The sequence below is a fragment of the Hyposmocoma kahamanoa genome, unplaced genomic scaffold, assembly GCF_003589595.1.
Source record: "Hyposmocoma kahamanoa isolate Upper Pololo Valley unplaced genomic scaffold, ASM358959v1 99599, whole genome shotgun sequence".
NCBI classification, from domain to species: domain Eukaryota; kingdom Metazoa; phylum Arthropoda; class Insecta; order Lepidoptera; family Cosmopterigidae; genus Hyposmocoma; species Hyposmocoma kahamanoa.
In genome coordinates, this window is record NW_020655960.1 from 173,237 (window position 1) to 199,450 (window position 26,214).

At 34.8% G+C, this 26,214-nt stretch overlaps 1 protein-coding gene across 1 annotated transcript in view; it reads right to left on the reverse strand.

Moving 5' to 3' along the window:
- Positions 1-26,214, reverse strand: part of LOC113239125 (hemicentin-1-like) — a 61,172-nt gene that overhangs the window by 17,234 nt on the left and 17,724 nt on the right. The window contains exons 12-22 of the mRNA XM_026475991.1: positions 24,875-25,015; positions 23,098-23,211; positions 19,450-19,719; positions 16,573-16,745; positions 15,364-15,532; positions 13,204-13,452; positions 12,855-12,927; positions 12,273-12,490; positions 5,032-5,188; positions 1,781-1,905; positions 1,346-1,517 (exon numbers count right to left, since the gene is read on the reverse strand). Of these exons, the coding sequence (XP_026331776.1) occupies positions 1,346-1,517; positions 1,781-1,905; positions 5,032-5,188; positions 12,273-12,490; positions 12,855-12,927; positions 13,204-13,452; positions 15,364-15,532; positions 16,573-16,745; positions 19,450-19,719; positions 23,098-23,211; positions 24,875-25,015 (1,861 nt within the window). The remainder of the gene's footprint in view (positions 1-1,345; positions 1,518-1,780; positions 1,906-5,031; positions 5,189-12,272; positions 12,491-12,854; positions 12,928-13,203; positions 13,453-15,363; positions 15,533-16,572; positions 16,746-19,449; positions 19,720-23,097; positions 23,212-24,874; positions 25,016-26,214) is intronic.

Genomic DNA, 26,214 nt, shown 5'->3' on the forward strand with positions numbered 1-26,214 from the left:
AAAAGAAAACAGACATTTTTGTATTTACGACGTTAATCTACCCATTGATAGAAACACAACACTGACATAAACTAACCTACTCAACCGTATTTGACATCTACTACCATGTATTCTTCTATATAGAGCGGGGAAAGTGTAACTCTTTTATATACTTGCGTGTCGTTTCAACAAAATAATTAATAATTAATACAAGGGTAAGATAAACAAAAAAAAACACCTAGAGTTGGATAAAAAATGGAAGTAAATTAATTTGCTACTCTGCGAACCTTCAAGCTGCGCTTGTGTTGAATTTTTTTTTCACGCAGTTTCTTTTCCCACCCTCCCCCCCCGTATACAATTGATAAAATAAAAAACACAAGCGCAACTACAGTCACAAACCACCACCAAGAATATATCAGCCACGTGTTTCGCCTTTGCACGAGGCATCCTCAGGGGTTGTTGATCGTTCGACGTTCGGCCGAAGAATGAGCTCGTTCAGAACGGTAGTGTTGAGATACTCATGCACGTGGCAATTCATTTGTACCACTCGCTTGATTAGTTTGTCACAACACCTCATGTCACTAAAATATCCCACCTCATGTCACAGCTTCATGTCACACTGCTTCGAATTTAAGAAATGCAACAATTATGGGTCCTGCACTGCCCGCTTTTTAGCTGATTTTACATCATATGATCATGTTACCGTAGTACTAAATCAAACTTACGTTTATTTATACTATGTCATAACACTTAAAATTGATTGATACCATCAAGTTATGAAAATATGCTTAATATTCCCTGTTTGTTGAGTCATTGCCGTAGGTGCAAACATTCTTACCACTACCTCACTTCATTTTAAGTAGGACATGGTACCGCTTCATTTTTTCAAATAAGGTACTCCCTCAAACTCATTTTAATTTCATGTCCTACCCAACACTGCCCCCAGTGCTACCATTGTTGAAACTCAAAAATACCCGTAATAAAGGTGCAAAATTCAATTGTTCATTTATTATACAACCCCTGTTGTTGTACCTAATTAATAATAGTAATAACGCACTCACTCAACATAGCCCCATACTAGGGTAACCCTGAGTCGCGGGCGCCATGGACACACACATAGACAACCACAAACTACACTCAAACTCACGAGACAAATAAATGTAGGCCTTAAAAATGTAAGATTTCATAAGAATGAGAATCTGTATCTGTGAATAAACTTTGGATGTTCCATAAACATTTTAAGGTGCTGGTGAATCTTTATTCTAGAAATTTAAAAAATCGAAATACGTAACAATGACATGACACCCGTCTCCTAATGGGGTAGGCAGAGACGACGAACGTACTGAATTGCACCCTTTACACATACCGTAATCCAAAATTATCAATGAATTTTCTGCCTTCACTAATAATTTCTCCATTCTGCAACCACACGATGTCAGGTGTTGGTTGACCCTTAACCGCACAAGGCAGCTCCACTAGCTGGCCTTCTAATGTTTCTAATTCAGGTCCTATATCCGATGGAGTTATTGAAGGGGGTTCTGTAAAAAAATACACGTAAGATTTTTAACAGCTAAGATAGTTTAGTCAAAACAATTTAGTTCAAACAATTTAGTTAATACGTTGTATAAAAAAATGTAGTTATTGAAGGGGGATCTGTAAAAAAATACACGTAAGATTTTTGACAGTTAAGGTAGTTTAGTCAAAACAATTTAGTTCAAAATAAAAAAAATGTAGGGAATGTTGAATAGAAGAAGTTCTATCTGTACACCGTTCGTCCCATGTACCTTGCAAAATAACATACCATACACAACCAAGGTGAAATTCTTTTGCACAAAGCCTATTGAGCTCGTAACATTGCACGTAAACAACCCCGAATCATCCTGTGTCGTCTTCTCTATTACTAATTCGCTGTTTTTGGTTAAATACCTGAAAAACAAAAATAAATCATTACCGTGTCAGACAATTTTAGAATCGCTTTGTTAGGCAGTTTAAATGATATGTTTGTGGGAACGGAACGCAGCGAGAGTGAAAGAGAGGGAACTAAGCTTGTGATGTATGGATGTGTGAGCGAGATAGAAGATGAAAAGAGAGACAAAGGTGAACCACGGAGGACGAAAAAAGTGTAAAGACGTGTGCTAAGTTTAAGGAAGAAGGAAATTGCAAAATTAAAGTTGTTTCTTTCAGAAAGCGAGTTTTACTGCACTGTTTGATCCCACATGTATAGTCAACAGCACGCCAAACTTATACACTTTTGTTCAAATATCTCCTGCAGAGAAACGGAACAAGATCCGCTTGATATGCTGCCGTTCGTACATGACGTAAGCATTCCTATTATGTTGTAACGTTTTATTTATTATTGGACTGTCGCTTACTAGCCCGTTCCCATATCTCGACTGTCTGTCGTAACTACGTCGTGGTTTTTTTTATCGTTGAACGACGACTGTCATGTCTAGCTGTTCCCACTGGATCGTGACGACAATTTATCGGCGACGACAGAATTGTTTGATGCACAGTAGTCGGCTCTACGTTCCTATGCACGAGACAACGTTAAATAAAACGTGATGAGGATAGTAGCTGCGATTATCTGTCGTCATATTTTTATTGTGATGTTTTATTTATCGTCTGACGACTGTCGTTCTAGCGCTTCCCATTGTCTTAACAGTCTGTTGTCATAACTTCAAAAAAAGGCATGAACGACTTTTAATCGACTTGTGCTGTATGTGAACAACTCTATTTAAATATGCAAGCCACGACACTTTACACTGTACGACTATCTGTCGTCACGTCAAAGTGGGAAGCTGCCTTGGGCACAATTTAGAAAAATATTGACAGTATGTCTCTATATTTAGTAGCAGTCTACTGCTACTCTAGCTTCTTTGAATGAATACGTCCAAGGAAGTACTGCCATCGTTCTATTTTTGCAAGCAGGAATGTGTGGATTACCATGGACCGATCACTCAAGAGGATTGCTAATCGCAATACTAGACGGCGTAGTCGGAATCGGATATTGGTACCCATTAGTACACCAGATGTCGCGACGAGTACCAAATTTGTTTTACTTTGACAAGCTGCAGTTTATAGAATAGAATGGAATAGAATAAAATACGTTTATTTGCCAGAATACAGTTGTGATAAAGGTCATAAATAAAATTAAGTACATTGTATTCAACCTGCAAGCAGATGTACAAACATTACTTTCTGTTCGGTTTCTACTGTTAATTGCACTTCAAATTAATTGTAAATTCGTATTTGGAAATTCTAATTATTCTTTATTACTATGGAAGCAATGTGTCAAAAGCCATTTTGTCAATTTTTATTAAAAAGTATGTCCTTGCGACAATTTAATTTCATTTAATTCATCAAATTAAATATTTGTATGGCCTACATTTATTTCGCTCGTGAGTTTGGGTGTAATTTGTGGTTGTCTATGTGTGTGTCCATGGCACCCGCGACACAGGGTTTCCCTAGTGCGGGGCTATGTTGAGTGTGAGCGTTATTATTATTATTATTATTATTATTATTTGGCAAATTGTTGAAAATAATTATTACACATGTTGCAGCAGTTTTTGTCATAAATTACTTTATATCAACGAGACTGGTACAAAAGATTCATAGCTTCTGCTTTAGGCTGCCTTTGATTAATTTCAACACGTGTTTTTAAATATTAAGGATAAGTTTTGACAAATACACTGACATCCCTAATGTACATGCATGGCAAAGGTAGTATACTTAGTTTTTTGAACAACGGTTTACAGCGGTTAATCAAAGTTACTCTAATTTCTAATTATAACAAACAAATGAACTACATTGCGATTATTCCACAGATTTTTAGATAGTGGAATAAGGGTCATCTGGCTATTCATGACTATCCTTTTATTTTATTTAGGATTAGCGCCATCTACCCATATTAGGAAGTGTAATTATTAAATTACTTGCCACACACACACACCCACTGCCACCTATTGACACGAATATTTGTCAAAATTCAAAATAATTTTAGCTTAGGTATGATCAATGTTTGAATAATATTACAAGGAAAAAGGTAACTTCTTATATTTGATAGTAAAGAGGAATTTTTGTTCGTCAGGGAAGTACTGCCACTACTTACTTCTGGATGCTGGTGAAATTACAGGCACATGGGACTTGTAAACTAACATCTCAGGGTGACTGACGAGCGCAGTGGCAGTGACCCTTAGATCTTTGTGATTTAAAGCACTGAGTGGCACTGCTACTGTTACGGACAGGCGTGTCGCTTTCCACCAGGCGAGCGGTAATTTATAAATTATACGGTTGTTACAATGCCATCTATTGACACGCATATTTCGACACATCCGTAGAACAAAGGTCTATGTGCAAGGCTACTTATTCTCAGGACATAGTACATTTCGTTCGTTCTTCTTCGCTGTGAATGTCAGATCGACTATTGTTCAATTTTATAATTTCCGAAACGAAACAAGATATATAAATTCTCAAAACACCTTTACGTAGGCCTTAGTTTGAATAATGAAATTATTCTGTAACGTACTTATTCTCTTTTCGCTATATAATCACATCGGACTCTGTTCTTCGGATGAGTCGATTTGTCAATGTTCAGAAAATAATTTTAGCTCATGATCAATATTTGAATATTAATTACAAGGAAAAAAATGGACTTCTTATATTGCATAATAAAGAGGAATTAATTGATATCCACGGCCATTTACATCATATAAACTACTGCCAGGCTACTGATCAGCGCCATCTAGAAATAAGACGGGATTTTGACATTTTTCATAGCTATGATCTGTCGTATGGAGATTAGCAGTCCTCTTCAGTTACTGGTTCATGGCAACACTGCGTTACGATTTTAAAGAGTATAAAGGTGCTGGCAAAATGACAGGCACACGCGACGACCGAGCTAAAGCGAAACGCACGTCTTTTTCGATCTTATTGCATGGACATAAAGCTTTTTCTGACCGGTTTAACAGTGACCTCCTAACGCTGCATTTGAACTATATTCTAAGAGGTATTTAAAAGAATTCCTGCCCTTAAGAAAATAATTCGAATACTCACACGTTTTCTGAATAGCCAATAGGCTGTTTATCTTTCATCCACACCACTACGGGAGGAGGATTGCCTTCAGCTTTACATGAAAATTGTGCTTTATTACCGGCTTTTATTTCAACGGGACTGTCGTCATGTGATGTTTGGAGTGACAGCTCTGGCGGATCTGTAATTACGCAAAGTACGGGAAAACGTTGTAGTTTATATATTGCATTAAAACAATGTTTTTGTATTATTTTTTATTTGTAATAAACATCTCGAATTCGTCGTCGTTCAGCTATTAACCGCTACATGGCAGCACATTGACTGAAATTTAAATATAAAACCAAAAGGTCGTAAGTCGTTATTTGCAATAATAGGTAACAAACGCCCACTAGAGCCAACGCAGTCTGCTGTGTGTGTCTCGATCGCACGAATCGTTTTTATTTTTCTAAATGGCTTCGCGAAATGTTGGGTAAGGAAATAGGTGAATCGTCGAATTGACTTGGAAGCCGGTTCAACTCTTGTAAATGAGTTGCGGTTGGAGGATACAGCTGTTTAAAAATTTATTCGGATACCTGTAGTGGAGTTGGAAGTGCTGCATCAGATTATCAAGCAAGAACGCACACACGATGTTTGAGAGTGTTCTCAGCTCTTCTGATATTGAGATAAATCGATTCAAGTGCATACATTAATAGTTTTTGTATAGACTAATTTCAATACGACTTTCGACAGAATCGATTCAATAGACGAAATATGCAAAAGCCATAAACATCCTGCAATAATATCATTCCACTTGAACAAAACTCGATTTACAAATATTTAATTGTAAATAGTTTTTCCACTCGATTTCGGGCGTTAATTTAACCCTATTAAAATCCGGCATTAACAAAGCGCCAGGTTAAGCCCCGGAAGCTTATTGATCTTGTATGGAAATAGAATATTGGCTTCTATACTTTGGGCCATACCTTCCCAAAGTGATCCGTATCGCCCTCCCCAGTGGATGCGGAAGATTTCTAGGGTCCTCGGAAGCAATTATTGAGCATTGATACTGTTCAGGATGTGTGCGTGACGTCTACCACATTTGAAAAATAAAACCTGAATGATCTATATAAACTACACTACATACATAGAGCGCACTATAAGTTTCCGGAACTGGCCACTTACATAAACAATATTTAAAAAGTAATTACAACATTTCAAAATGGATCTCTTTGGCTGTAGAATACAGTTTGTTCCATCTGACTGTCAGTTGTTTTTGCATTGTGGCATCATTTTAGAAATTGGTTGTCTACATAACCACGGATTTAACTCGTGAAAATTTTCGTGGTATGATTTTCTACGACAATAAGTGTAATTTAACAGCTCAGCGGAGTTTCGTTCGGCTTCAAACTGCTTTTGGCGATGAAGCACCATGCAAGACAACTATTTATAGCTGGTTTGCAGAATTCAAACGCTGTCGTGTGAATCTCAGTGACGATTTTCGTGATGGTCGCCCATCCACTGCTGTGAACAACAAAAACATCGATGCTGTGCGCCAACCAAACTGGCGCGAGTGCAAAGTGCCTTAATGCGGATGATTGCTTCTTTTTTTAATAATACTGGACACGAGGCCACTGTTGCTTTGGAGAATCGTTGTACCGTGAATAGTGATTGGTACACGACCATTTGTTTGCCGGCAGTTATTGACAAACTCCGTAAAAATAACCGTAAATTTCGTATCATCTTGCACCACGATAAGGCCAGTTCTCACACGGCCAGACAGGCAAATGAATTTTTGAGGGTGTACAACGTTGACCTTATGAGCCATCCCGCGTACAGTCCCGACTTGGCACCTTGTGACTTTTATTTATTTCCAAAAATTAAGAACGAAAAATACATGTTTTCAATTATTTTTTGTGGTGGTGGGCGTTGAATTTTTTTTATCTTGCCTAAGGCGGTGAGCCAAAAAGTTTAGGAACCCATGCTCTAGCCAAATTCAACATGTTTTTTGTGTGTTTGTTTAATAACAAAACGTTCTTTAGCAACCAATGTTGACAGAGGAAAAGAACGTTTTTGGTCAAGAGACCAAAAATGTTATTACTTTATTATTTAGGCTAGTTTTCCCCACGGCCTGCACGCGTAATTAGAATTTAAATAGGTAGATAAATAAGTAATTGGGTTACGTGGAAGTAATACTTATCTGGCCAATTATTAAAAAGTTTACAATATGATATGTAAAATTTATGAATAAATAATCAAGTTTTTGATACCTACTAGTACTTTCTGCCAGATAGTGGGTATCTGACAGATAGTAGGTATAGGATAGTAGGTAGGAATGGTAAATAAAAAAAAAATTGTAAAATTTTATTTTATAGTTTGTACATATCGACTGTGAACTGGACATCGGTACTATCTCAATTTCGACAATTTTACAGGATGAAAAAAAATTGTTTGCGTCATTTATATAGCACTTGGTTTATTAAATAAAATACGTAGTTTTAAATGTTTTTATTACAAATGTATGTATGTACATTACGTATTTTTATTTAATAAATCAGGTGCTATATAAATGACGCAAACATTTTTTTTCTTCATCCTGTAAAGTTGCCAAATTTGAGATAGTACCGGTAGCCAGTCGATATGTCATGCAGCGCCGATGTCCGATTTTGAGCTAGAATTTCTGCCAGAACTAGAAATGTTTGCAATCTCTCCCTTCAAATCAAAATATAATTAGGGATTAGGGACGAATTAATGGCATGCCTTACGTCGAATAATAACATGCAAATTGAGAATTTTAATAACTTACATAAAGATATATCAGTTATAAAGGAACAAGTAAACAATATAAAACCAACGACAGAAAAACTAACTTCTGAACAGCACAATCTGAAGAAAGAAATAACAAGTATGCAGATTTTTAGAAATACCACAGAAAAAAAATGGAATCGATACAAGCTAAACTTAATCAAATTAATATAGCTTCATCGTCCACTGTTCTTCAAGCACAGGAAGAAATAGTTATTGAACTTAACGAACGTAACTTAAGATGCAAAAACATTGTTATATCCGACATAACTGAACCAGTCTCCACAGAGCCTAAGATTAGACGAGAACAGGACAAGTCTAAAGTCCTTAGTATAATAAGACAAATTTATACAGACTGTCCTGAACCGGAAAGAATAATCCGCCTAGGAAAGTATCAACCAGAAAAAAATAGACTATTAAAGGTGTGCTTCACTTCTCAAGAAACGGCTCTGCATATACTAAAGAACAAAAATATAATAAAACTTAATAACATAAAGATCTTCTCAGACCAAACGCCTCAACAACAAGCGTATATGAAAGTGCTTAAAGAGGAACTTGATAATCGCACAAGTAGTGGTGAAGAAAATCTTCGTATAAAATATGTTAAGGGTGTGCCTAAAATAGTTACTGCCATTCCAAAAAACTCCAATTTCTGAATGCTCCGAATACTCACATCAACAACAAAACTTATAGCTGCAACTCATACGAAGTAATTAGTGATTACAGTAATATAGCATCGAACAAAAAGTCCCTTAAATGTCTATATGCCAACGCACGAAGTATTGTCAAACCTGGTAAGCTTGATGAACTAACATGTATAATCCAATCTTTTAAAAACATTATTCATATTATAATACTGTCCGAAACAGGGATAAGTTCTGATGATGAAGGCAAGAGACTGTACTTACCAGGATACAATCATTACTACAACTACAGACAAAATACCAAGGGAGGAGGCGTCTCAATATTTGCACACAACAGTCTTACACATAACTTAATCGAAGAACAATCTGTAAATGAAAATCACTATCTGTGGATACACATAAATAAATTTGACTTAGACATAGGTGCAATCTACAAACCTGGGAGAACAAATAGCAATGATTTTCTAGACTGTTATTCGACGCAGTTAGAAAAAAGGAAGAGAGCTATAATATTTGGAGATATTAATTACGATTTACTTAGTTCGGACAAAACGGTTCAAAATTATAAGAAGATAATTAGAGAGTGTGGTTACTACATAATCAACAAAATTGACAGACACTACAGTACCCGCGAAACAGAAAGTACCAGTACTATATTAGATCACGTATGTTCAAATCTAAAACAAAATCGATTTCATATGGCCATTGTAGATTCAAGTATGTCAGATCACAAACAGATTTATTTCGAAGTAAAGAATTACAAAGCAGAACCGATAAAGACAGTGAAGTACGATGCAATAGACTACGAAAAACTTTATAATACGTGTGATACAACTAAAAACAAAGACTGTGAATACAATACTCTAGAACAAAATTTAATTTACAGTATTAACGCAAGCAAAACGATTAAGACCAAAAAAATTAATCCTCCGAAACAAGATTGGATAAAGAAAGAAATTTTAGATGCAATAAAGAGTAGAAATGAAATGTACCAAAATCACAAACAAAATCCAAAAAACAAAAAGATAGAAGAAGATTACGTAACGAAAAAGAAAAGTGTAGTCAATATGATACGAAAATTAAAAGGAGAATACTATTACAAAGCATTCCAAGACTGTAAAAACAAACCCAATAAAATGTGGTCACTTATAAATAACCTCTCTCGCAACAAAGTTAAAGAGTCCACTGCTCCAGCGAAATTGCTGAGAGGTACAGATATAATTACTGACGAAAAAGAAATCTGCGAATGTTTTTATGATTATTTCTCAAATATAGGAAAGGTTTTAGCAAAGGAAATACCAAAGAAGTATCATACGAGAACAAGCCTGTCAACTGAATACCACTCACAGGCACTATCACAACTTTCACCAACAACCACAGAGGAAGTTCTTAAAATGTGCAATAAATTGAATAGTAATACGTCCTCAGGTGTTGATGGTATTAGTACCAAAGCTATTAAATGTGTTAAAAAAGTGCTCGCTGAAGATTTGACAACATGCATAAATAAATGCTTAGAACTCGGAATATTTCCTGATAGCCTAAAACTTGCAAAAGTCACTCTATTTTCAAGTCAGGAAATAGAACTGATCCTGGAAACTATCGTCCAATATCGGTTCTTCCTATTCTGTCTAAAATTTTTGAAAAGATTCTATACAATAGATTTGAAAAATATTTAAACTCTATTAATTTCATGTACAGTAAACAGTATGGCTTCAGACCGAAATCGAACACTCTCTCACCAACAATGGATCTTATAACTAAGCTAAAATGTAATCTGGATAAGAAAAATATAGCATTAGGTATATTCATAGACCTAAAAAAGGCCTTCGATACCGTGAGTCACGACATATTATTGGAAAAACTCAATAAAGCTGGCATAACTGGAACAGCGTATAATATACTACAATCCTACCTATCGAATCGTAAACGGGTCTTAAGGATAGGAAACCAACAAAGTCAACCTAAAATTATTAGTCACGGCGTACCCCAAGGGTCTATTATGGGACCTTTATTATTTTTGATATATATAAATAATCTACATGAAATTGATCTTAAAGGTGACGTCACTCTATATGCTGATGACACATGTTTGTTTTACTTTGGAAGTTCAATAGAAACTATTGCTGCTGATGCGCAAAATGATCTTAAATTACTTAATGAGTGGTTCCAGTATAACCTTCTAACTGTTAATGTTGCTAAAACAAATTATATTATTTTCAAAGCAAAAAACAAAAAAATCTCCGATTACGAACCCTTAACTTTAAATAACCTAAAAATAAATAGAATCGATAGTGAAAAATACTTGGGGCTCATTGTTGACAGCAAACTGACGTGGAAGCCTCACATTGAAAAAATAATATCTAAACTATCCTCTCTTACTGGAGCCTTAAGAGGTATCACTCGATGTCTTCCACGCAGAGTGTGTTACTTCGTATACAATCCTTTAATTAAACCACACATTGACTATTTGATTGAGATCTGGGGCTCAGCAGCAAAATCAAACTTAAACCCAATACAAAGAGCACAAAACAAACTAATAAAAGTCCTGTTTAGATATAACTACCGTACGCCTACTAAGAATATATATAAAAATACAAAAATTTTAAATGTTACCCAAACCTACATGGACTATACTTGTTTATTGATACGTAAAATATTAACTAAAAATATACATACACAAATAGCCTTCACAAAAAAGAAACAAATACAAAAAATTCAATTAAGAAATGCAAATAATTTAGTCCTGCGGCCATCAAGAACAAATTATGGAAAAAAGAATATTTTATTTGAGGGAGCGCAACTATATAATAAACTTCCCAATGATATAAAAGAAACACAATCACTAATTACATTCAAAAAACTTTTAAAATACTACGTAATTTCGAATATTGAGTAACAAAATTTAAACTTAAATTTACTCTTCTAATAAATACGAAAAAGTACTGAATAATAAATTATTATTATATAATGTATTATTAAATACATTATGAAACAAATAGATTAAAAAAAAAAAATACCTATATAATAAATAAAAAATAAAAAAATAAATAAATAAAAAAATAAATAAATAATAATAAAAATCATTAAAACACCTTTTACTAGTAAAAAATAAATAAATAAGTAAACATATATACATATAAAACAAATAAATTTTCATTTTTGTTAAAAATAAAACTCTAATACGGAAACTATATTAATATATGTATGTCACATCTAGTATAGCTTGCGGGCGTGGTTTGGAAGTACATCTGTGGTGGTGCTAGCCATTTGCACCTGAGAATGTGTTGTCTGTCAGTAAAATTGTACGATGGTAAAATTTTATAATTTTTTAGCTGACTACCGTCCCTAAGTACGTTTTCTAAAAATATTTATATTAAGTTTCTTTGTGTTCTCATGTAAGTGAATTGTTTAATTGTTAGTGAGAATAAATGTCTTAAACCATATGACACAGTTTTATAAATAATTAGTTACTGGTAATTTTTGTATTGGTTTCCAAACACATTCCAGAGATTTAAAATTTCTTTTAAACAAAATTCATCACAGACATGACTTCAAGATTAGTTTTATACTCTAATAGTGAAAAAATTGTGATACTTAACTATAAAACAGTTTTTAGGTGAAAACCATAAAAATCATGTTTTTATTTGTTTGTTTTTGGTTGTTTGTATCCAACACAAGTTACGCATTTGCGAGGCATCTTAAACTTAACTGCTTATAAAACAATTTGCCACCGGAAATTACAAGTGAAGTGACAAAGCCCCCACACCCCGTTACAACCTGGCCTGCTATACTAACTAATATAGTCAAACGGTAATCGTATTTATGTATAGTAATACTTACACTGGACAATCAACTCAAACTCAAACACATCTCGACCAATAACATTTTCAGCAACACACCGATATATGCCTTTGTGGTTCACTTTGGCGTTCATTATGACAATCTTTGCGTTTTCAGTTGAATTTTCAATTCTCACTTCTTGAGATAGAGTTGAAAATTCCAAATCTTCTCTTTTATATTGCCATGTAATCTTTGGCTTTGGGTTTCCTTTTGTTATTCTGTAAGTAAGTAATTATAATAATCATGGATTAAAATATATATCTGCTCGAAAATCTATTACCCAATGTACATTCCTAAAAAGCGCACTGCCTCGTGCATTTTGATTTTTAAAGTGCAGTGAAAAAAAGGAAAAAATAATCTACGTATAATAACATGAGTAAAGAAATGAGTATAGTTACGAAAATACTTACTTAATACTTAAGTATATCTGTTTTCCTTTAACTTGTTTGAAAAAAAAAACAAATTTATACTATCTAGATTCGAAAAATAAATTTCATTTCTAATACTTAAGGACCTGAAGTAGCAAAACTTGGGTTTTTCAAGTGGCTATAAAAATTATTTGAAGTTGGTATAAAGTCTCACCTACATGGCATTTCAACAGGTTTCCCTTTTTGTGCCACGATCTCTGCTGATTCTTTGGATATCACTGGGACTTCTGAAAACATGAGAAATCTAATATTGGCAAAAATTAATAACAAACAGGTGGAAGATAGGGTTGCACGGTACAAACAAGTAATATGTATGTACTATTTGGACAAAATGGTTTCTTGATTTGAATAATATTTATTATTCTTATGTATCTAGAATGAAATATTGCTATATATTTTTTCTTACATTTTTAATCTATACCTATATTATAATGTACAAGTATAGAATAAAAATTTAATAAAACATGACTATAAAAACAATAACAACATAACTATAGACTTACCTAATCCATGTACACTAATTAATCCCTTTATTTCCATTCTTTCATACCCATTGTTAGCTTCGCAAACGTATATCCCCAAATTATCGAAATCAACCCGCAATATGTTCAATAAAGTACGATTATCTGTTAAATAAATATTTTGATTATCCCTTATCTCTGTTCCGTTGTGGTACCAAGTTATAATTGGTGAAGGGTGCGCGTCGAAGCGGCAAGCAAGTGATAGTTGTGAGTGAAGCTGTACTGATATATCTGCAAAATAAGAATTAAGTTCTTTTTCAATCCAATTTATAAAACGGCTTAACATTTTGAAGTTTGTACCTATTACAATTGTTTTTTAATAAATGTACAACTTGGGGCGCGTTTCCATTATCTACCGTCCACTAGTTAAGTGACAAGATAGAACACAATTTTTTTTTTTAATTCTCTTTTAAAAACAGTTCAAATTAGTTAATGTGTTCGACTTGCCGGAACTTACCGTAACGATGTATAGCTGAGATAGTCGCGCAGTTTAAATATATACATATAGTATATATACGACACGACATATAGTATAAACACGATTAACTGTCGCTCACTTTTTAAACGTAACGACGACAGGCTCTCATGGCAATGGAAAGAGCAAGAACGACAGTCGTCCGAAGATAAATAAAACGTCACGATAAAAATGTGACGACAGATAATCGCAGCTTCAAACGATTCTGTCGTGAAAACGATAAGGCGGTTGTCGTGAACCGATAAATTGTCGTCACGAATTAGTGGGAATAGCTAGACACGACAGTCGTTCAACGATAAATAAACGTCCACGACACAGTCACGACTGATAGTCGTGATATAGGAAAATTAAATTAAGAACACAACAAATACTTTCAAAAAATAAATAATATTATTAATAAATAAATAATATTATTTCGACCACATTAATATATATATATATATATATATATATATATTAATGTGGTCGAGTATTAACTTAATTAATTATTATTGTTAAATAAAGTAATTGTTTCGGATGGATGTCGGACGGAGAACGGGAATAGACCCCTTAGTTCGAGTCCAGTTGGACTGAAGGATTTTTTTCTTGTGTTTGTTCTGTCTTTGTATCAATAATATAATACTTGAGACAAATTAAGAGTCGACATTACCTTACCTCGAATTCAATTTTTTTCCCGTACTAATACGGTTCATAATATCCCCTAGTTCGCCACTATACAGGACTTGACACAGGAGATAATAAAAATCGGTTCTAACTACTCAAAGTATATTGAGTGAGAAAAACGCCTTGAATTGGAGAATAGCAAAATCAACCATTAAAATAATTGCTCCTTAAGTAAAATTTAGGCGCTATTTATAAAATTGAATGTTCACGCGTGATCAGTCACCCTTAGAAGTGGATGATTTTCTTCAAAATGTAATGGGACCACTATGGAGGTACCCTCTTTCCAACAAAATAATCATGATTATCGGTTCACAAATACCGGAGTTATCGCATAACATACATACATATATCGTATAGTATTTAGTGTTCTATTTAGTTCAGTTGATATATTTAAAAAAATGGTATATCGACTGTGAACTGGCAATCGGTACTATCTCAATTTAGAAAAATTTACAGGATAAAGAAAAAAATTCTCTGCGTCATATACAGCATCTGATTTGTTAAATAAAAACACATAGTTTTTAAATATTTTTATTACGCATACACTACACAATAAATATTTTTTTGTAAAGTTGTCAATATTGAGATAGTACCGATTGCCAGTTCACAGTCTATCTAACCTAATTCAATATATCTCGATATATATCGGTACTATCTAATTCAATATGTACTTTACATACCTGTAAAGTACATATTGAATTAGAGTAATTTTAGAAAAAACGATTGAAAATCAATTCAATACAAATTCAGTTACAGTTAACAGCGACATCTGTAGCCAGGGCTGGTAGCTGTAAAGTTACCTAAATGGGTGACGAAATACTTTCATCGATTTCTCATAGATGGCGCTACGGCCAAAAAGTAGTTGAAATCCAAATACAAAGATCCGACAACAAGCACGTAGAAAAATTTGTGAGGTCCGTGGCTTAGTTGGCATAGCGTCTGGCACGGTCTGCTAGGAGATGACTGGTAGGGACATAATGTTTATAAATCTTTATGAAAATTACCTGAGAAGCACTCAACAACTTGCATCTTTCTTTTAACGTTCACAATCACACTGTCCTGATTAATTCCTTCGCTGTTTTCTCCGAAACAGAAGTACGTAGCATTTACAGGTTCTTTTGTGCTGTTTAGCGTCAATACGCTTTTATAAACGTTTGGTTTGAGCACCGTTACCTGTTGGATAATACATCAAATCAATATTTAGTTTCTATAGAGGTCTACTGGACACAAGAATAATAATTGCTCACGGTCACGAGGTTTAAAACTTTTATACAAAAGGTTAGTTTATTTATTATACAGCTTCTGTCTACTTGGATGACTAATATCCCGTCTTGCTCCAAAGAAATAAATATTTTAAATAATAAATGCGCAAGTACGAATGTTTATTATTTTTTTAGCCTATATTGTCCCAATGCTGAGCAAAGGCCTCCCTCCCCTCTCATCACATCTCTCTGTTTTGCGCCACTGAGGTCGTGCGCGTCTAGCTCGTCTCTCCATCGACGTTTTGGCCTGCCGCATGGTCGTTTTCTACCTTTGAGGATCCATTCTATGATGGCCTTCGCCCCCGAATCGTCGTACATGCGGCAGAGTGACCCGCCCAGTCCCATTTTAGTTTACCCGCTTGTTGGCTCACATTTACGATTCGTGTTAGATCCGTTTATTTACAAACGGTAAACCCTGGAATTTCTTGCTCATTCTTTTCAGAGGAATCTGCCTTACAAGTGAGCTGTAGAGTTTAATCAGCATGACGGTTTCAAGTGTAATTGGTTTAGCTATAGAAATAATAGTATTTTATGCAACCGTTGCATAATGAGGGCTATTAAAGTAGAGTACCGTGTTTACCGTGATAGGTACGAGATACTACATCTTTAAGTGACGTAGGTACCTTCACTTAAAGATGGCTTTTCTTGCGAAACACTGTACCTAATTCATCTCCCAGTGGTTGTACTAAGTACAGTTTTTAATTGCCTAAACTTATATGGTAGCTGGAAAAGCGTACCTAACACGTAGTTTCGAGGGCACGTACTTATGCACGATTTTCAATTTGTTTAGGCCCTTAGAAGAGTGTACCTAACTCGTCTCTTCTTGAGGGATGAATTGTATACGCAAAGTCATATTATGCGTCCAGGCATGTATGTAACCATGGTTATTACAGTCAAATTTGAATTGAAGTAAATTGTCAAATAATTAAGATTCATTATTTCAAAACTTACTTCATGATTCAAAAATCTCTCCGTCTCCTTATGCCATATGATCCTTGGTAAAGGTTTGGCCGTTATAATACAAGTGATATTAACGGCGGTTCCATTTACAATTGTTATGTTTTTAGGTCCTTCGATTGATACTTCTGGTTTGATTAGGATTATGAGTTCTACGGAGTCTTTCACTGAAATAAAGAAAGAAAATACATTTATTTCTTTACCACAAATGACACTACAAAAGAAAAAGAAGCAAATTATTCACATAAACAAGGGCATTAGGTACAAAGATATTTTGTGTGGTGCTAGCCGCGGTAACTAAAGGGTCACTAACTCGGTAGTTGCTGGAAAACGCAATGCGTTCCCAGCACCAGCACTGATTTTCATAAGTGAGATCACGTACCTAAGAGAAATCTAATGAATTAATGTCTATTTTGTACCTCGTATTGAAGCGAGTGAAATATTGTATATAAAAAACTTAATAACGCAACCAAAGAGCGTTAACGCTCTTGATTCAATTCCGAATCGAACCGATTCGACTCTAAAAGTATAAAAAAAAAGGATTCGTCCAGGGAAGTAGGTACTTGTTGTTTATGTTTTATAACGTAATTAACCACACATCTACCTCAGCTATTCATTTTTAAACTCCGATTAAAAAAAAACAAAGAGCAAAATAAAAAATAAGTAACTAAAACAAGCTTAAAGTAAACGAAAGAGACATGCCCTCACTGTCTCATATCGCATCGCGGCGAATACTGACGATTCGGTCAGTTACGAACTGTGCGCGCACACCGTCGCTTTAGAACAGTTTCGATTGTACATTATTCGATAATGTTTGTCGCTCATAGTGTGAAGTACCGATAGTATTCAAGTTAAAACTTCCCTTAATATGATTTTTTGACAAAACTGTGTATTTTTCTTTTTTTTTTGTATTGTTCATATACTCTTAAAGTTGATGCAATAAAAAATTTTGCAGTTTCGATAATGTTTGTTGCGGCAGTCGATTTAATACATTATACTGGTAGTACTTATACCATTTGTTCATTATGTCACTTAATCATTATATCTAATGTTTTTATACTGAAGGTTCATTATACACATTGAATTTATGCCTTTTGTTGTTTATATACAGTGAGTGATTATATCCTTAAAAATTATATCAAATGATGTTATACCAAGTGAAAATAGATTATTTGTTGTTATATCTTCCATTACACACCCACTGCCACCTTACCTACTTCTGACACCAAGCAGTAATGTGAGCATAACTGCAGCTTGAGTTTGTTAGCCTGTTCCGATCGGAAACTACGTCTCTTTCGAGTCGAGGCGCATTAATTGCCATTCACGACCGTCCAATCGGAAACGTTTGACATTTGAAATCGGAACAATAGTTAATTTAACTCACAAATTCGAAAGATATAGTAGGAATCAGGTTCATCTTCTCGCTCGGAAACCCAACTGATTTCGAGACTACCCGATCGGTTCAATTCCGATTTAAATCAAAAACAGCTTGCGGGTTCGGATGGGCTGGTGAAATTACAGGCACATATGACTTGTCAACTTATGTCTCAGTGTGACGGGCGCAGTGGCGGTGCCCCTAAGATCTATGCGATTTAAAACTCTGAGTGGCACTGCAACTGTTAAGGATAGGCGTGTCGCTTACCAGAAGAAGCACGACTTGTTCGTCCCATCGCTTGGTATTATAATTAGAGGTGGAATAGTTTATTTTATTCTTCAAATTTTAAAGACCAATAATGTCAAATCTGTAAAATCGGTTCACGAGTATCGCGTAACATATGTAATGACGTCCAGCGGTGGACGTTATTTGGCTGAAATGATGATGATACACAGTCGAATTGAGAACCTCCTCCTTTTTTTGAAGTCGGTAAAAAAATAATTCAGACAAATTTAGAGTTGCTATGCCTTTGATTACAAGGTCTGCCGCTGTTAGTTGAAAAGGGGCTTCTGACAAAAATTCAAAACCGAGAAAATAATGTTTAAAGAAATTAAGTTCTTAGGTTTTCGCGATTATTACACATAGGAAATGAAACTGTTTTTCCGGATTTAAATCGCGTACATTTATTTTTTCAAACAAACCGACGTTTCGGGCCCTTTACAGGTCTCATGGTCACGGTTGACCGTGAAATATACGCGATTTAAATCCGGAAAAACAGTTTCATTTCCTATAAAGAAATTAAATTAAAGGAGCAATACCTCTTGGAGTAGTGACAGATAAAGCAGGATGGCTAGTTATACACATATATTCCGAGGCCGACATGAACGTGCGAATGTTTCAGGTTTTCAATATATGTATATTTTTCTTTAAATCTACTTTTCCCTTGCGTTAACATCATACCTTATTTTTTATTTTTTTTATTTATTAAGGCTTTGGCAAAGCCATCAGCCTAAACATGAAGTTTAATTATGTTTCTGTAAACATGGCCGCTACAAAGAGGATAGGCAATTTGAGGCGACGTGCTTGGATTGACTCGGGTTTCCTTAAAACGGGCCGATACGGGTATTTTAGTTCGAGATTCGTATAATTTCGCGTTTTAATCATCGATTAAGGCACAATAGCACTAATCTATTCCATTTTAAACTAGAATTCACAAAATAATTGAAAGTCAAAATAAAAACGACACTTTTCCCTCCAAAAGGTCCAGAGCGAATCCACACATCATACCTTATCCACTTAGAAAAAAATAGTGACAGATCGGCTTTTTTTTACTGATCACGGCAGTATACATAATTTTTTTTTTAAATGTCACATGTCCTTTCAACTAACGGCGGCACATATATTTTAATTCTTACGTCAGACGTAAAAATATATCGCGTAATAAACAACGTACTAAATAATATCAATCGTTAGTATGCATACCTCCGTTAACATACCTCTATACTTTCCCCTTACAGCAACACAACTCCAAACTCCATCAAGTTCCACGTCATACAAATCTAACATATCATTAGAACTCCCCTTCACATCAACCTCCCTGACAGAACTACCATTTGGAGCTAACCAAAGTGCTTTATCTGCATTATCAACATGGCATACTAGTTGTAAGTTTGCGTGGTTATGTTTGGTCAACGTGTGAGGACCTAGGATTTGGACTTGAGGTTGAAATTGGACGGTTATATATGTTGACTGTATTGTCTCACCACCTGAAAATATAAATAGCAGCTATGAGAACTACAGGTATATCCTAGCCTTGATATAATAAAGCCATACGTCAAAAGCGCCTTTATCAGACTAAAGTTATAAAAATAATACAAACTATATGAAGAGAATTACGTACCTATACAAGGTCATTTTTAAAATACTCCTCGCAGGACTATATTATCAACGTCATAAACAACAGCTTTTAGTCGCCTTACTTTCTCAAACTCGTATCTTAAAGCACAAAGTTACTAAAATGCAAAAACTGGATTGTATATCACTGTTTGAAGGTAAAACCGCATAAGTGACATTTTTCACAGAAAATCTTTAATTTATATAGCTATGGTCTTAGAATAATAACGCATAGAAACCTAGTCCGCACACGCTGAGTGAGGCAAATTGAAGCGCTCCCAAAGGCCCTACACAAGCCCGGCCTTCAGTGCTCAAGGTCAACTTGCACCGCGAACAGATCAAGAATTTTAGCTAAAAATGACGAAATGTGCGGTAAATGAGTGTAAAAATAAGTCAGACAAACATAAAATAGATACTAACATCACATTCCACAAGGAAGTAACGCGTTTCAACTATGTAGTATTTTTATATAAATATTCACTAAAACCGAAAATTAACCTACTACTAAAACTAGCCTACATGAATTTGATTTTTGCCTCACTTGTGACAGTTCGTTTGATATGAAACTATCATTCTATGCGTTATTATTCTAAGGCTATGGTAAGAAAATCTTTCTGTACGTGAAGCTTAGTACCAAAAAAGCTACAAATTATGTTAGAGTTTTATCTGCAGAAAGATGGTGAATTTCTTACAACTGGTATGTAGGTACCATTGTAATATCTCCAAATCATGTGATTTGGAGATGTTTGTAGAAAATGTCAATTATGTGGTTTTACCTTTAAGTAGACGATATACAAATTTTGCAGGCTGACTTCACATGACATTTCCGTCATATTCACACACTGGCTTTTACCTATCGTTAAAGTAATGCATCCAAATTCCAAATTAACACCCCTGATAAGAAATTTAAAATAAACATAAAGTTTTGTCATCTCCTTATTATTCTTTTTATTATTCATCACTTTTTATAAGATACGAGTTTGAGAAAGTAAGACATCGTTTTGTTCCATGACTTTTAACAATTCATTTCCTATTTTACTTTCATACAAAAATAAATAGAGTAAATATAAAGTACATAAACAGAGTACACTCAAAGTATAAGTACTTTGAGTGTACTCTGTTTATGTACTTTGTATATAAACAGAGTATATAAACAATTAAATTATTACATTTATTAATGAGTTTGACATTCACCGTATTATTATACTGTAATCATTGACTTACAAATAAATGGACGACGGGTCTAATACAAAAACCACGAAAAAAATGTCCCAAGTCAACCTATTCGAAATTTAAATTGTAATGTCATCGCAGTATCGCGCTGTCCGTAGAACAAATGAAGACTAAAGCGGAGTGTCGCGCTCTGTATACGATTTTAGCGCCTTACAAGTGCGGACACTTTTTAGCGCGGACCCGACGTCCATATAATTGTAAGTCAATGACTGTAATATACATTTGTTAGTTATTAAGAATCCATATTGACATTTCCTGTATACACTTAACATTGTTAGTTTAATTAAATTATTTATTAGTTTAATTAATTATGTTGATTTGTATATGTAGGTACACTACAGTGTACTTATGACTCACTATTATATAATTATTTCTTCATTTTTTTGTAAACTGCCACTCACTTTTCGAAGAATAGTATAAAATGACATGTAATTGTATTTGTATGAAATTTGTAATGTTGAGAGAAATAAATTAACTTAAACTAAACCAAAGTAAACTTTAGATCGCGCTAAACGGTAATAACTCTGTGCAGGACGGGGGTGGGAGTCGTCCCAGAGGACACTTGCACGTTTGAACTTACCTTACTACCAAATACCAGAGTGTCATATAGTGCAACAAAAACTTGAAAGTTTTATTTTGGTAAATGTATTTATATTTTGTAAAAAATCATGGAACAAATGTTGTTGTTTATGATGTTAGTAACATAATCCTGCGAGGCTATTATTATTTAAAAATAACCCTGTATATGTGAAAATATAAATTTGAACTAATTTAAATCTCTTCTGAAAATTTGTCATTTTGCAGATGTGACCTTATTACGCTAAAGGTGCGATATTGATTAGTTAATTAATCTGATTTTATTACCACACAATATTCTCGACTATAGCAATTAAAAAAGAATATTTTTTTATACGGAGTGTTTAATAATATGTTCGTTTAATATTACAGAAAGTAATTTTAGAAAACTTTACAGTAATGTCATTATGCGTTTGTAACTGTTAATTCCTAACTTATTTCGTACCCCTAGTACAAGAAAGTCACATGCGATCTGATGTTAAAAATACTTTTTGTGATAAATGCACTTTTGAAACAATTTATGTAATATAATGTGAAATTGTTTCTTTTCTGTTTAAACATAAAATCGACTAATTTCGTTCGTAGATCCTTTAAGGCTTTCTTCTGAAAAGCTGTCATTTTGCAGGGTGCGTTTTACATTATAGTTAAAGTTCTATAAATCGTTATATTTTCATAAACTTTTGGTCGTATTCTAGAACTCTATCCAATGCTCAAGTCAGGATTGCACTGGCAACACAAGCACTGGAAATACGATCCTAATGGCAGGGACTTGAGTATGATTTCGAGTGCTTTAAACCATACTCAAATCCTGACTTGAGCATTGAGTAGAGTTCTAGAATACGACCCTAAGAGATGCACTGACATCGAACGCTTTTCAAGTGGAGATTTATGGAATCAAATAAATATTTTAGATTGAATAAATCACATTCATAGTTCACAATCAATTATATACCCAGTTTTTTCACGCTATATTGAAATAACCTTTGGTTAAATTAATGTACTCGTACGTATTGATATTTTTATACCAACATCGTGGAATGGTATGTCGACTATGGGAGTACTAAGAACTAACAACAAACACTATTTACTTGGCTAAGAAGTCTTTTTAAAAACACAATTTTCCCAAAAATGGTACAATTCGGGACGAACTGGTAATCTTTACAATTAAAATAATATATGAAATAGAACAGGGACTAAACTGCTTTCTATGGTGTTTTACTTATGTCGAAAGAAGACTGCTTATTTGGAGAAATTACAGGGCTGAGTTTTTTTACCATTTAGGCAACAGGGCTGGGATAGAACGGATAACAGAACGCTTGAAGCGTGCAACACCCGCGCTATTCAACGTGAGTGCATCGCGAGATTTCATACAAGCCGCGCTGCTACGTTTGTATGGAGTTACCATAGTTGTCTTAGTATACAATGATTTTGATGTTTGATACCTCGATTCCGAGCGATGCAGGAATAGACACCATCGTCGTTATCAGTAACATTTTGAATGGTTTTATTATACATGTACAATCCTTCAACATTCGGTTCTAGATTTATATCTATAGCTGTAATACGTAAAAAAGATTAATTAAAATCGAAAGTACATCATGTACAGAACGTGGCTACATTCCCACGTGTCTGCTGTTTGATCATAGATCGTTAGATCATATCAGTTTGTATACAGGGTTGGATTTACCACAAGGCTCCGGCCAAAGGACGCATAATGCTTGGGGCCCCGTGTAATCACAATGTACAGACGGCAGCACATTAAGCTGTCACGCGGGCCTCGCGTAATTGAATAGAAGGCTCGGTCATTTTATTGTACAAATAAAAAGAACAGGTAAAGATAATGATAAGAGGTACAATCGCATAAAACACTCCCTACTTAAATTAAATACAGTTTATGGTAAAAAGGAAGTTAGCCCAAAAGGGCCGGTAATTTCTAGAAATACTATGCTTTACAAGCAGTTTGGTTACATAATTGAATTGGTCAGAATTTTATGTGAAGCTTCGAAAATTCACTAGACAGTGGCGATGGAAAGAAGAAACGTAAGTGACGAGGAAAAAAAGGAATTTAAGAACGATTCAAAATGTCAAAGTAGGTGGCCAGGAACCAGAGAAAAGGGTGATGAAAAGGTGGGATGACGACGAAAGAGGTCGCATCGTCACAAAGCTATCCATTGACGAACCGTGGACCGTTGCACTGGAGGCGATATTCGAACAAAAATGCAGAGATTGATGTGCTGTTGACTGTACATTATATTATGTGAAGTGATTCAGATCCAAACAACATTACTCCTAAGATCACGTAAACGCCCAGTGCATATTATAACGACAATATCGCTTTTAAATTTAGCGCTATAATATTGTACATGACCATAGGGTTTATTTCATATTTGATTCATACAAAACCGAGGGCATACTTGCTTGGGCCTGAACCATGTATTATACTTAATATATTTTAATGTATATGCCCAACGTTTAACGCTCTTCCCATTACTGGGTGTTATGTTAAGAGGGTAAGTACCAGTGGCGAGGCGGCTATATAACTCGTCGTGGTGAATGTTCACTGATCCCACGGCGCCGACTCAACCGGCGAGAGGGAAACCCGGGGGGGTTTTAGTGGGGTAGGCCCTCCAGTCTGGAGGGAGAGTCCCCACATAACCCCTGAGTCTCCCTGGGCTCAGGGGTATCCATAAAGATTTCCCCCCCGTAAAAAAAAAAAAGAAAAAAAAAAGGCGGCTATATAACTCGATTTTCGCCGGCTTGCCTAAAATTTTCAACGTGTTATCAAATAATACATTTTATGCTAAATTTTATGTGTACGTGTCTAAGTTAACCAGTTAAATGAAGTATACTAGTACTTTGTGTCGTTACCTTATGTACCTAGTACCTTAAGTCGTGTTTAAGTGTCGCCAAGGCGCCACTTTTTCTTAAGCTAGGTGTTTTTTGTTAGCTCCGACTTTACTAACGACAATTTTAACGCCTCGCCACTGGTAAGTACAATTAACTGCGGTGAAGATACAGATAAGCCGGTTGCACGGCCATCTTTAAATTAACAATCAGTATTCTTTTAATGTAAAAATTTTATTAAAAAATCTCATCAAATCACTGGAAACAAAATAGTTATTGACAAAATTTTAAACTTGTAATTTTTTAACAGCCTCTGAATAAAACCAAAGTTTTAATAATAAATAATATCTATTAACTAGTCAAGAAAATACTCACCATATTGTTGTCGTGCGCCTTTAAAATCTAATTGGTACTTCCATAATAATGCCTCAGTGATTACTAGGCAAGTTATTGTTACACGTTCACCTAGTTGGAAAGTTTTGTTCTCGGGTGTTATAATAACTTGGGGAGAATCCACTGGAAACAATAAAATTGGTATTTTTTGTTACATAGTTGAACTACATGATGGAGGTTTATATTTATTGATTGTTACTTAGTTACATAAATAGATCGACGACGAAGACGAAAGTACAGACCAGTAAAATAAGAAGACGGCCAATTCTATGTAGTTATGCTATGAAACATGTGAAGATTAAAAACCAGCAGACTAATTTTTGCGCAAACTTTGCATTTTTGTAACAGTTAAAATAAGTGGGCAGTTGACATCCATCTCACCTGAAGTGACGATGAGGTTGACTATGTACACCTATATAATACTTAACATTCTCGCCTTGAAAACATTTCATGCGAATCCTTTTTTATAATACTAAGTGACGGGAAGAACAAATCGTGCGCATGGTGGTAAGCGACAGGCCAATAGATGCACTCAGAGCTATAAATCACAAGCTTTAAATTACTTCGTTCCAGCCCGGAACGCAGTAATGCTCACATATTAGTGCTTGGCAACAGAAATATGTAAGGTGGCAGTACTTCCCTGGACTTACTATTTCACAAGACGCTTTACTATTACTAAATATCCACAACATAGGTGTGGAACTTTAGCCTAAAGGCCCATTTAGATGGAGAGAGTTTAGCGTCTCGTTGATATGATTATCGAAAGAATATAAAAAACTTTCCTCGTCTAAGCATTCGCGATTATCGATCGTCCACGTGAACGATAATCGCCTCGCCTTTCAATATTGATCGTCTCCGTGTAAACAGAACTTGAAAGCAAAAATCGTATTTCGAGTTTCTGTGCCAGCTGTTTCTACCACGAGTGCAGTGCGCGAGGATGTTTTGATTATCACTGCTTTTCTAAAATAAGAATTAATGAAACAAGAACGAAAAAAAAAATTGGATTAAGAAATGTTATAAAATTTGGAAAAAAATGTATATTTCTATACAGTGCAATGAACTTAGTATTATCAGCAGTTCCAAATTTGAATGATTTTTGCGTCATTTTGATATGTCCATAGTCAATACCGCAGAAATCACTGAACTGAAATGGCAATTCTCGCACTCAAAACGGTTGGAACCGAGTTGTACGATAATCGTATGAACTTGAAAAAATGTCATACAAGATCGTGTTTAGACAAGTCGAAAACTCCTAAGCAGCCGAGTCGAGTCGAGTCGAATCGTGTAAACAGTCGAGGAGGCGATTAAGTTGCTTGCGAATC